The sequence below is a fragment of the Bubalus bubalis genome, chromosome 8, assembly GCF_019923935.1.
Source record: "Bubalus bubalis isolate 160015118507 breed Murrah chromosome 8, NDDB_SH_1, whole genome shotgun sequence".
NCBI classification, from domain to species: Eukaryota; Metazoa; Chordata; class Mammalia; order Artiodactyla; family Bovidae; genus Bubalus; species Bubalus bubalis.
In genome coordinates this window covers 28,669,416-28,682,865 of record NC_059164.1, presented here as the reverse complement: position 1 = coordinate 28,682,865, position 13,450 = coordinate 28,669,416, and the positions used below count along the sequence as shown (strand labels likewise).

At 40.1% G+C, this 13,450-nt stretch overlaps 1 protein-coding gene across 3 annotated transcripts in view; it reads right to left on the bottom strand.

Annotated features, from left to right (window-relative positions):
* Positions 1 to 6,459, bottom strand: part of ITGB8 (integrin subunit beta 8) — a 96,071-nt gene extending 89,612 nt beyond the window's left edge. For 2 of the 3 annotated variants that reach the window (XM_006071612.4, XM_025290949.2), the window contains exon 1: positions 6,237 to 6,459. In XM_006071612.4, coding sequence (XP_006071674.1) covers positions 6,237 to 6,363 — 127 coding nt within the window. In that variant the 5' untranslated portion in view covers positions 6,364 to 6,459. The remainder of the gene's footprint in view (positions 1 to 6,236) is intronic. The other variant, XM_025290950.2, reaches the window with a different exon arrangement.
* Positions 6,460 to 13,450: the final 6,991 nt, after the last annotated feature.

Genomic DNA, 13,450 nt, shown 5'->3' with positions numbered 1-13,450 from the left:
TGAGTTACTTATCTCTTCTATGTTTCAGCAGTTTTCTCATTTCTTTAACAGGAATAACAAATCTACCTCTCTCACAGTGATATATTATGAAGATTAAATTAATGTCATTTAAATCATTTATATCAGTGCATAGTACAGAGAGAGAGTACCCAGTTGTTTGTGAAATTACATAAGCATTACACTTTCTTTCCACTACATATAGAAGCCATACTTAACATGACATCTTTTGGATACAAATGGAAAAGTTACATTTTTAGAGGTTAACAATTAGATCACCTACTTATTAAGCTCACTGATTGTTCAATTTAATAAAATGCAATATGCATAAGCATAAAATATTATTTTTTTTTCTATAGCTTCTTTTATAATCAATAAATAGCTTACAGAATATATCTCATATAGAACTGGAGAAGATACTTAGGGCCTCACAGTCCTCATGCTGGCAAAACTTCTCTAAATGTATAGACTTGGACTAGAGTTTTGAGGACAAAGGAGGACTGAGCATAAACAATACAGGATTGGTTATGACTGTTTTCAGGTCATTCAGTGAACATATTAAAAAGACTATTTCCTTGTGTCAGTTTGGTAAGGTAAGATTCAATAGTATAAAAAATATTTTTTTTATGTAAGTTCCACACAGACTTATCAAACCTGTGAAAAGATGTCAGGTAAATAATGGAGACTGCTATACAACAGGCACTTTCAAGGAGGAAGCTTTGAGCATCTTTGCTTAATAAGTACAAACAAGAGGAAGACTGTATCACAAGGCAAATAGTTTATTACATTTTTAAAGAAAGCTGGATTGTCTCTGCATATAAGGCCCCATTTATTAAAGTTTAAAGAACTTTAGATAAAAACTGTACCCTCTGACATCCATCTAGTGGTCAACAGAATGGCCCTGGGGAAAGGCATGGTGAACAAAGTAAGAAATTTAACATAAACTATACCTGGATAAATGAAATTTAACAGGTGGGACAGAAAAGGCTCTAAACTGTTAAACACAAACCAGATTATCTCAAATACTTTGTTGCTTCAAGGAAGGATCATTCAAAATGGAGTACAGGAAAACTGAAAAGGCAATATAGTATTGCTATATCATATATATCATATACTTTTACATATCATAAAAATATCAAATTGGAATGGAAACTGATTATCTTATTGTCTACATTAAATCCCATTTAACAATGTCCCTTTCTCTTCTAAACTATATCCTCTTACTTCCCTTGTTTTATTGTTATTAACTAATTATGTTTTCAGTCCAATCAAGATTTAATTAGCTTAGTACACATATATATTCATGAATAAATAATATATCTTTAAGACTTAAACATACTTTTAAAAATATATTTTAAAAAATTATCTGCTGGTAATATTCTAAGAACTTTTTCTACCTGGTCAGTCCTCTTATTCTTTATAGAGTGTTATATATCATTCTACCATTTGAAGATATCCTATATTTAAAAAAAAAAAGTTTACAGTATTAATTCAACTTTCATCAACTCTGAATGGGCAAAAAAAAAAAAAAAATGACCGCAAAGTCAGCTTTTTAGGCAGTTGAAGTGGTGAACTGACTGTTGAATATGGGAGAAACAGAGGAATCAACCCAACCCAGGGATCGACAGTGAAGGTGTTAGAGAAACCAAGGGCACTGCCAAAGTATTATCCTGAACTACTGGGAGACTGACATCACTTACTGAGATGAAGAAGACTGTAAAAGGAGCAAGCTTGAAGCAGAAAATGGGAAGTTTAGTTTTGAATATCTTAAGGTTATCTTTAGACCTACAGTGAAGTGAAGTGAAAGTCACTCAGTCATGTCCAACTCTTTGTGACCCCATGGACTACATCGTCCTTGGGATTCTCCAGACCAGAATACTGGAGTGGGTAGCCATTCCCTTCTCCAGGGGATCTTCCCAATCCAGGGATCAAACCCAGGTCTTCCACATTACAGGCAGATTCTTTACCAGCTGATCTACAAGGGAAGCCCTAGACCTACAGTGGAGGTATTGAATAGGCAGTTTGCTAGACCCTTTGGAGATTAGATAAGAGGGCAGGACTGGAGCTGTCAGTATAGAAATGATATTTAAGACCCAAGACTGGATTGCTCCACCTGAGACCCAGTATATATCTAGAAAAGAACATTTGAGGGCTGAATCCTGGGCCACTCCTGTATTTGGAGGCTGGAACATGAGAAAGAAGCAGCATCAGGAATGGATAAGGAGCTTAAACCAAGAGAATGTGGGTCCAGGAAGTCAAGGAGAGTGCCTCAAAGGTGGGAGTGATCAACAGTATCAACTCGCTGACCAATGACAGGTCAAGAAAAATGAAAACGATGAACTGATCATCAGATCTGACAACAGGAAGGTCACTGTAATCATAACAGAGTGGCATAACGTCAGAGATGATAAAGAAATCCTAAATGCAGTGGTTTAATAGAGAAGGTGAGGAGAATTGGAGATGGCAAGTATGGGACAACTCTTTCAAGAATTTTTACTATGAAGGAGACTGAGATTAAAGATGAGAGTTATTACAGCATGTATGGATATGCATATGCTATAAATGATCTAGAGGAGAAAAATGACAATTCAAGAGAGAGGGGAACAGTCTTTAAAACTGAAACTCAAGCAAGGTATACCTGCTGTGATTCAATTAGAATAAAGTAATTACATTTTTTTTCACATACATGGATACTTTAACAAATATTTTTAGTGGAACTATATAATAGAACCACTGCAAAATAAATGCTTAAAACTGTCTTTGTCTTTGCTTGCCTCCCTCACTTCTACATTCTTCCCTTTGAAGATAGTGGATGTTCTTGTGGCCCTAAATTTCAGCCCAAAAAATTCATGTTGTGGTGATTAAATGTGTGCTTCTCCTCTAGTAGTATTTTGATTTACTGAAATATTTTAGGACAAAATGATATGAGATATTTGCTTCAAAAGAGTCTTGTTGGGAAAAGAAAATGAGTGGGAGGAAGACATGAAAGAAGTTTGGCTTGAGTTGATAGTTGATGAAGCTGGGTTATGGACCTATGGTGATTCCTTACACCTTTCTTTCTTCTTGTGCTTGTTTGAAAATTTCCATAATATAGTTAAAAATTAGAAGAAACAGAGTGTCAATACCATGCTTAATCCAAACGAATCCATTAAATGGTGAAATTTCTGATAATTTGATAATAGGTGAACAAAGTTTGAGGGCTCAGAAATTGTATGGCATTATCCAAATCATAACAGCTACTTATATAATTTGAAAATATACAGCACAAACATTGCCTTTTAATATACGTGTGTTTGTACATGCTCAGTCACTTCAGTTGTGTCCGACTCTTTGCAACCCCGTGGACTGTAGCCCACCAGGCTCCTCTGTCCATAGAATTCTCCAGGCAAGAATGCTGGCATGGTTGCCATGCCGTCCTCCAGGTCTTCCTGACCCGGGGATAGAATTCATGTCTGCTTATATCTCCTGCATTGCAGGTGGATTCTTTACCCACTGAGCCACCTGGGAAGCCCTTTTCATATATAGCATAAGCTTTTTATCAAAAAGTATCTCAGTTACTTTAAGACAGAAGCACTTTGCATGCTTATTGTGTAAATAATCTGGAAAACTGGATTTTTAAAAATTAAGCATCAGTTCTTTTAAATATCCTTTCACTTTAGGTAAGCATAAAGAATTCTGAAAAGACTTATTCTATAAAATATGTTCTGAGGTAAAAATAATACTACATTTACAAAACAATGGTAATCCAGTTGATTTTTATGTAAAAGAATAGTTGATTATACACAGAATATGAAATTTCATTGTAATAGCTACCACTTTTTAAAAAGAAATGGTAATTTCTGAAATTTTTCACTCATATTGTTATATGGAAATTTAGGTTAAAATGATTTTTAGCCTTTCAAAACTAACAAATGTAGAAAAAGCAGTGTTCCTACATTAACTCTTCAAATATTAACCATTAGGTATTCTTTAGTGTTTTCCAGTTACTCATTAACCATTTTATGGTGTTATTGTTTCTCTGATTGTCGGTAATTTCCACCAACGAAAGTTGAAAAACAAACTCCAATAATTTTTTTTTCTAGATCAGAATAATGTTCAGATTTTACTAATAACATCCCCCTTGCTCACTATATTCATTATATTTGGGACTTGTAAGTTCTACTTCGAAAATTAAACCCAGAGTTGTGCAGTTGGTTTCTTTGGTTGTTGTTGTTTAGCTTTATTGCCCTCAACATTTCCTTGGTGTAAACTACCAAGCAGGGGAACAAGATTTCCTTTGTAACTGATACCTAAATTTCTATTCTGCTTTAAGCATCTAATTTGTACTGTGAAGACATATAATTTCAGACTTGTAGCTATATCACAAAAGTACAACAGTTTACGCTGATCTCTAATTTTCTGACTTGTCCTGGCTATAATTTAAATTTTTTGCATGTTTGTAACTGTAGTGCAAACCAGTATACATCAGAAACCTTTGTATATTGACAGAGACTGGGAAAAGGATGCCTTGTTCTGATTTCAGATAAGCATTCCCTTTTCACAACTGCAGGTGCAAGGGAGCCCATTCATAATATTTGGTTCAAATCAGCTACAGTCACTGGATGGAAATACAGCTATTAGAGGTGAACCTGACTAATCTTAACAAACACAATGAATATTTTTTAAAAAACTCACTATTACTAGCAGAATCTGGGGGCAAGTATGGCTTTTTCTTTTGTCTACCTACTGGGGACAAAATATACTTTGTTGACACAAGTTTTGATCGTTTTACTAATGTATATGTGTGTGTGTGTGTATTTACAAAAGCCAGAAAAATACTTTGTTACTTATTAACATAGGATGGAGTTATAGTCAGTGGGAAATTTGCAACAAATAAGTATTTTACTTGAGACAATTAATGATGTTACATTTCCCTTTGCCTTAAGTTTCACTTAAAATTAACTTACAAGCCAAAAAAACAACCACAAGTTAAAAATTAATTCTAATTGCTCTTATTTCACATAGGTGGGTAAATCTTTTGAAACAAATGTCAGACAGCTATATATGCAACCAATTGATAGCATTTTTCCATTATAGACTCTTATTTATATGGTTATGACTTGATGGTTTTAATTTCTATTTAATCATATAGAAATTTGACTATTCAAAGCATAGAGGAACAGTTTAGTCTACAAAACAATTACAAGTCTCCTTGAACAGGAGAGGTGAGAGAAAGGCTCTAATAGAATTTAAAGGTTCAATGACCAAACACAGATAAAGTAACATTTTCTAAAAAGTATGGCAATGATCACTGCATTGGTAAAAATAAATATTTGCCTTATATTTAATGCCAGTAAGAACTTATCCTAAATTCATGATTATTGCTATTACTTACTTTGTCTTACTGTTTGTTAACAATCCAGTACTACCACCTTAAATTTGTATATAATTCAGAAGTGCCAAAACACCTTTTCATACGCTATTTGACTTGAGCTTTTCTTTGTGATTCATAAAATGAAGATGATATCCTTTATAAAGCAGTATCCTTTCCAAATCAGGTCGTTCTGACAAAAGTGGCTTGCCTGGAATGAAAGCTGGCAATCTTGCTCTAGGCTTCTGTCTCAGAGTCTCAGTCTCAGGCATTGATCTCACTGAGGGATCACTTAGCTGGGAATTGGTTTTTGAGCTGAAAAAAACAGTGACTTAAAGCAGGAATATTCTTCATATGTGTTCAGTTCATTCAGGCTAAGCACTATGGTAGAATAAACGTATGCTGCTATCCTTTTCCTTCAGGGACTCAAAAACAGGACCATCACTCTCATTATACCAGTTGATTCTCAGGCTTGAATCAAATGCAAGCTAGTGGGTAGTGGACCCCAAATGCTAGAAACATGTGGGAGCATCTTCAAGGATGCCTTCAAGGAGGACACCTTCAAAGATGAAGTGGAACAGCTAAACTGGCTTCTGTAAATATCCACCACCTTTCCAAACTTTCATTCTGTTACTACTGCCTCCTTGAGCAACTCATAGTGTCTCCTGATACAAGTAGTTACTGCCGTCACTCCAGGGAGGAAATGCTTGCTTGACACCTGGCCTCCCTTGGGCTGCCTGCGATGGAGAATGCTGCCACACACCCGCCCTTCTTAAGTTCTCCGCAGTTGGAGGCTGTCACCCGGCCACTTACCTGGTTGGGATGCTCTTTTTGACAGCCCAAGACCTTTGAGAAAAGGAAGAAAACAAAAGAAAACAAAACAACTTACCACTTTGGCCCAGTCCAAGAACAACTGAAAACATCCAGGCCGCCCGGAGGAACGGGACAGGACCTGGCCTGCAGTTTTGCAGGCAGACTAATGTGGCAGTAAAAAAAACCAGGGCCGAGCGGCACATAATGCAAAGCAGCCCGCACCACACCGCGCCCGCCGCCTGGCTGCTAACCGGATGCGCGCTCGCGCTTCGCGGCGCGAAGTGCCAAGTGTTGCTAGGACGTTTCCAGCAGGCCCAGCAGGCGGACCCCGCGGCTCGGAGCAAACGTTGCAGGTACGCCGGCCTGGTCACAGCTCGGCATCTCAGGGCCCCGGCGGCCCTCCCAGCTCGGCAATGTTGCGGGTCCCAAGAGCTCCGCGAGAAGCAGCTCCGCCGACGGCCAATGGCCCGAGGCGGCGACGCCAGCAAAGGCTCCGCAGCCCGCTCTGGGACAAAGAAAAGAGCTTTTGTCTCTCCCCAGCCGATGGGGCTTCTGCTGCATAAATCAGCTTAGCGAAGAGCCAAACACAATCAAACCCAAACAAAGCCCGAAGCTGGGGGAAAAACCAGCCTAATGTACATTCAGTGGGTGATGCTGCATCTGTGGGAGGGGACGTTGGCGAGGCCGAAGGGGAAAAAAGTCGATGGCGCATCAATCAGCTCGAGCTTCTTCCACAGGTGGGTAGGGAGGCCAACTTCAGTTAGTTGTAGCTTTGCAGCCTCGTCAGCTGAGCAGCGGGCAAAGTCGAAACGACAGCGTCCTGGTTAGCGAGGGAGGAAGCTTGAGGTGCCAGCAACCAGGGGAGGCGGCCCCCAGCGCTCTAGAAGCCCCCGCCGGCGTCGGCGGACACAGTGCGAGGCATCGCAGCTCCCTGCTTGACCCGAAGTGAAGCGCACGACCGACGGAGAGCTCAGGAGGGGAGGTTCCGCGGGGGCGCAGGAGCCTGGTTTCACGGGGCGGGAGCTTAGTGCCCTGGTTCTCTTGGCCCCAGTGTGCGGCTCAGGCGTGCCGCCGTCCAGAGCCCGGACAGCTGTCGCGCTCTGGGGTGCACTCCGGAGAGGCGAAGCTGGCGAGGGGAGGGGAGGAATGGTCCTGTCCCGGCCCCCGTCTGGGGTGAGGGGGGTTGGGGCTCCTAAAGTGTGGATAGCTAGGAGCGTTAGGGCGGCGAGTTGCTAGGAAACCGCCCCACGCTACAGAGCTCCTTGCCCCGGCCGCCCGCAGGCGCGGCGGCAGCGGCTCCGGCGGCAGCAACAGCTCGGAGCAGCGTGGGCGGGACATTGGTGAGGCATGAAGTCACCACGGCCCACACTCGCTCTTTGTTTTGCTCACTCCAGCTCTTTTTCTCCCCCTTGGCTCTGATAGTTGCCATTCCCATCGTTCATTAGAGCTCCTGATGCGTAGCCGCGCAGCAGGAATCGCACAGCCCGTTCTCTTTCCCCCTCCTCCCGGAATCCTTGCACCCCAATGCTCGCCTAGCAAGCGCGGAGACACGCTCAGCAAGAATGGCAGCTGCGCGAAAGTCCCAGCCTCTGACCCCGACGCTGCGCGCCTCTTTGTTGGGAGATACTCACTGCTCGGCCGCTACCACAGACTAAGTGGAGTCTAGAGGCCTCTCCCTGCCCCCAACACCCTCTGTTCCGATGGTGCGCGCTGCCCATTTTGCTTGCAGAATTAGTAGCTCACCCTTTGCCCCACCGCAAGATTGTCGAGCGTCTTCCCAACTCTTGGAGAGTTGGGCCGGTCCGCAGGGGCTGTACCCGGAGTTGCGGCTGAAATTTCTCACGGCTCCTTCTCTACTTGGAGCCTCAGCCCTGAGCTGGACAGCCCTGTTCTTCCCACAGTCTCGTGGTGGCCCTGGGCTTTTGCTAGTCACAATGGATCTTTTGACCTTAAGCGTCACCTTCGGAATAAACGGAACAAAGAAATTACAAAGGGCGGCGAAGCAGAAGGGTGAGGCTAAGGAGAGGAGGTGGGAGGACCTTTCTGCCTGTTTACAGCTCAGAGATTTAGGTACAAGCCGGGAGGCGGTGTTATGCCCGGCAACTGTCAGGAAAGCCGCGCGCTTCTTTGGGTCGCATTACTACGACGTTAGGCCGAGGGAGGGAACCCAGTCCCCCTGATTGAAAACAAGGCGCTGTTTCCAATTTGAGACAGTCTGATGGTTCTCTTTTTCCTCTAGGGGCAGGAGAGGTTCCCTGTGGTAAAGTCTGACCTCTCATTTGTCCACTAGCAGCCCGATCTTTTTTATAGAGCACCACCTCTTACAAGCATCAGCATTCCAGCCAGGTCAAGGTGAAATATGCGGGAGTTTCCCTCCTTCTTATTTGTTTAATAGTTTCCATCTCCATATTTGGAGTAAAAAAACAAGTAGGAGGGTTTCTCGCTCTCTCTCTCTTTTTGTTCTTTCTCTTTTCTAATTGTTAACTGAGTGAATGGAAAGTACCTGGTTAATAAACCACGACGTTAAAAACTCCCCCTTTTCAGGTGTGGACTGTACACTGGGGCCCACAGTATTAGTTAGCTAAGCAAGCCAGGAACCTAGTTCGAAAATTAATTACAAGTGCTCTGGATCTACAAAGCAAGCCCTTTTGAGAGACTGAATGAATGACCCAAACTTGAAAAAAAAAATGATACTTATAAATATAATTCCACTATTGGAAATGAACTCTAAGTAGATAAAATTATATTCAGCCTAGCTTCATTTTTTCTTTCCTCACTTCCAAGTTTGAACAACTATAGTTTTGCTTTTGGTGGTCCTAAAGGACAGATCCTGAGAAACAGCTGGAATGGGGATGAAGATTTGAAATTGGAGCACAAAAGGAACATACTCAAGCTCGGATTAGTGACTCTTTGGTGAAGCAGCATGTGTATTTTCCAGAGATTAGTTCTTTGGAATTCTAAGAAATGCAGCCACCTTTGAGACAGTTCAGTGCTACAATAAAACAAAAAGGTCAATCCATAAACTCTGTAAGGATGTGTTAATATAAGTACACTGCGTTGTTGAGTGACTATCACATCAAAGTTTCATAACATTTTAAAGTCTAACTCTTAGTGCTAGAAATGTAAATGGAAGTTACATATTAAATAAGATAAATTTATGCAATAATAATGAGAATGTGAAATTGAGAAGGTATGTACAAATTTTTAAACTCTGTATTGTTAGATGTCTCTATGCTCTATACTAAGTCAACACAACTGTGTAGCAAGAGGAATAAAACAAACATATAAATCTGTAAGGCTGTAAATTTGAAGCCCTTTGGAAAGAGTTTCATATTGTGTTATATGGAGCTCATGCAAATATATGTCAAGATGCCAGTTTTATGGAGACATGGAAGAATAAGCACAACTCCATATATCATCACTCCCCAATTGCGAAGAGGTCATAATTCTGGTTATCAAAATAAGTGAATATTCCAGCTGCAAGACTGTGATCCTTGCAAGCTATTTACTAACAAATTATATGTACATTTGGGGCTACAAAGACAAAAGTGAATTCTCCCAAATCTTGCAAATCAGCAAACACTACAGTTCACTTCTTTCTTGTTTTTTTTTTTTTTTTTTTAATTTCATTGTATTTTTTAACTTTACAATATTGTATTGGTTTTGCCATATATCAAAATGAATCCGCCACAGGTATACATGTGTTCCCCATCCTGAACCCTCCTCCCTCCCCATATTCTAAGACCAAATATAACTAGTCGCTTGGGGCAAAGTTTGCTTGTTTACAACAAAAGACTGTCACCACAACTCACCTTTTTCCTGTAAGAAAAATGCACAGTATTTATTGTGAATAAATGCAGTATTGTCCTTTTCATATATTACCTGAAGAATTCTAACAAAGAAAACAATGCTTAAGAAGATAGTTACCTGAGTAATTTTTGTTTCTATCATGTTCTGCTGTCTTTGAAATTTCTGACAGCTGATATTTCATTATTTATGTTAATGAAAGCAAATGAAATTCACGTATAGTCTAAAAACATTTTAGCTATTCATTTTGGGCTTCCTATAATCAGAATCCTTTAGTAGTAATAAGTCATACGACTGGGTGATTTAAGTTTCTAACCTACTCCTTTAACCTTGATATCTCAGTTTATGGTGAGAAATGAATATGCTGCAGACAGTTAATAGGGGTGAGAGAGACATCTGAGAGACTACTCCTTTTAGTCTGTGTTCAGCCTTTAACTGGATATTGCTGCTTCTGCTAAGTTGCTTCAGTCGTGTCTGACTCTGCAATCTTATGGACTGTAGCCCACCAGGCTTCTCTGTCCTTAGGATTCTCCAGGCAGGAATATGGAGTGGGTTACCATGCCCTCCTCCAGGGGATCTTCCTAACCCAGGGATCTAACTTGTGTCTCCTCTGGCTCCTGCATTGCAGGTGGGTTCTTTACCACTGAGCCACTGGGGAAGCCCATTGACCCCATAGTTACAGCCAAAGCCACATTCACATTTTAATATTGTATCTTTCTGAAGTCGAGATCAAAGATATTCGAAGTTTTATTCAAAGGTTTTAAGTTCATGTTCACAAGTTGTCTGTGAACTTGTTTCATCTACAACTTTTCAGAGATGAATGATTGAGCTAGTGGGATATATTATTATGACTATGATTTCTAGATTCTTCCAATAATAAAGAATAGAAGCCATCAAGAAGTACTTTTCACTGAAATGTTACAGAAAGCAGTGTTCCTCATGCTGTGAACTGAAGATTGCCTATAACATAATCACCTGTAGAGTGATTCTTTACTATTTCAGGAGATACTGAATTCGTAGATGTGGTGTGATGCCCAGCAATATGCATTGTTACTAACTTCTCAAATAGTGCTTTATATACTGTGGTTTAAGAGCCCCTAACATAATAGACTAATGCATAGACTCCTCAAAGGACTTATGTGTGCTTATTGATAAACTCCAGTGTCAGACACAAAGACAAAGAAAAATGAACTGCTGGAGCCAGTGTCTCTTTCCAAGGTAGTTTATGGATGAAAATACCTTGGATATTATGGATATTAATTGTATGAGATGTTAATATTTTTGGAAATAAGACTTCCATTGTTGAGTTTAAGGAGATGCTGGGTTAAATTTAAATCCTCTGCTGGAAAAATTTTCAGGAACTTAAATAGGCTTCCCTGGTGGCTCAGATGGTAAAGAATCTGTCAGCAGCAATTCAGGAGACCCAGGTTCAATTCCTGGGTCAGGAAGAAACACTGGAGAAGGGAATGGCTACCCACTCCAGTATCCTTGCCTGGAGAATTCCATGGACAAAGGAGCCTGGCAGGCTACAGTCCCTAGGGTGGCAGAGTCAGACATAACTGAGCAACTATCACTAAATAGGCCAACATGCAAATAGATTCTCCAAAGGAAGAATCCTTTATTCAGGGAACATCTCACAGACTAATTTTATGTAAAGAACACTGCTGAACTGAAACGATTGTAGAAATGTGGAAACTGAAAAACAACTTGGTGATGAGACTGATTTCACTTCTTCAAGAGAATTACTGAGCCGGCATGAGTCAGAGCTCTGACTCTTCACCACCACCTCATATCAGTGATGACTTTTGGTTTCAAGTAAGAGAGTCAGACTGTCATAAGTTAAAAAAAGGAAATTATTGTAAGGAAATTCAGAGCTCACAGAATCAGCAGAAGACTGAGAGCCTAGGATTAAATAGGCCAGAAACCAGGGAAGGTGTAATTAGTAGCAGTTAAGTATCCAAAAAATAAGAATGCTTTGTTTTCATCCATTCGTCTTTGGACCACTTGCTCGAGGTTCAGAATCCTGGTGAGAATATCTAATTTTTGAGGTCTTTATTCACATGCCAGTCCTCTGGCTTTCTGAGAGTGGAGAGAAGGAAGGAATAACTCTTGCCTTTGGCTTCCTTAGTGGAAAATAAAATATTTCAACAAGCTGATAACAAAATTATCTTAGGTTGCTGAAGGAAGCCCTGTAAAGTGACAAATACTCATTACTCAGCCTGAATTCCATGGACTGCTCCTTTACACTACAGTTGGATTTTGTTCATGGTATGGCTTTAATTTAGCTACCCTACCCACTAACCAATGCTTTGGTTGGCAGTGTTGTTTATTTTCATGGGTGCTTTTGAATGAAATATTTTATCTGTGCAAAGTCAAATTCTAGCTTCCTATTATCTTTCTCTATGTAGCATGTAGCAAATTGAAGCATATTTAGCCTTTAATTCATTTTCAGGATGACTATAGAGATGTGATGTTTTAATTAATTTATTAGCTTTGTGAAATTTTTTATTGACCAAGTTTGTAGCAGACCCCATTGTTAATGACATTCCTGTGCCACTGCAGGCATATCGCTTCATCCCACCAGAAGTGCTGGGAAACGGGCACTTCTGAACACTGTCTCAAGGCCTGACCTGATGGGAAGTGACATGTAAATACCCCGGCTCCCTTGTTTCTTGAAAGGAGTCACGCTGGGCCTTGTGTTTCATATTAGTGCTTCTCAAACGATTTTGGGACCAGTTTTTCATTTTCAATCTATCATGGATTGGAAAAAAAGTAAAATGAATTATTAGAAAAATGGATGTTATAAAAATGTCAAGTTGTTATCAAAGTTTCTAAGTTATTGCTTATAGTTTATATATATAATTTTTCCTGGATGTGTTCAAACACAGGTACTGTCACACACTGTATTTTGAGTAATACTGAGCACTGTTTCCCTAGATTCCCTGTAGGACTAAGCTGCAGTTGCCCATAGAGATAAGTGTATTCAAACATCCTTCATTCACTGCCTTTCCCTCCTTCCTTTCTCCACTGTTCCCTGATATTTCCTTATCTCAGGGTCCTCTTCTAGAGGAACCTAAACTAAAACAAGTAATAATCAGTCTGGAAACTACTCTGTGGTATTCTCCATATGTGAATTTGAATTTTATTCTTGTCTAGTTAACAGGCAACCTGCAGAATAAAAAGCACAAGGGCTTTGAAATCTGTTAAAAAACAATTTTTAATCTGCTACTTAGTAGCTGTAGAATCTTGGGCAAATTATTTAATTTCCTTGAGACTGAATTTATTCATTTATGCACTGATGAAATTAAAATAGCTATCAAAATTGCAAATTAAAAGCAGGTATCATTACACTTCTATTAAAATGTCCCAAATCTAAGACACTGGCAACACCAAATGCTTATAAGGCTGTAGAGCAACAGAAACCTTCATTCACTACTGGTGGGGATGCAAAATGGCAGAGCCATTTTGGAACAGTTTGGTGAT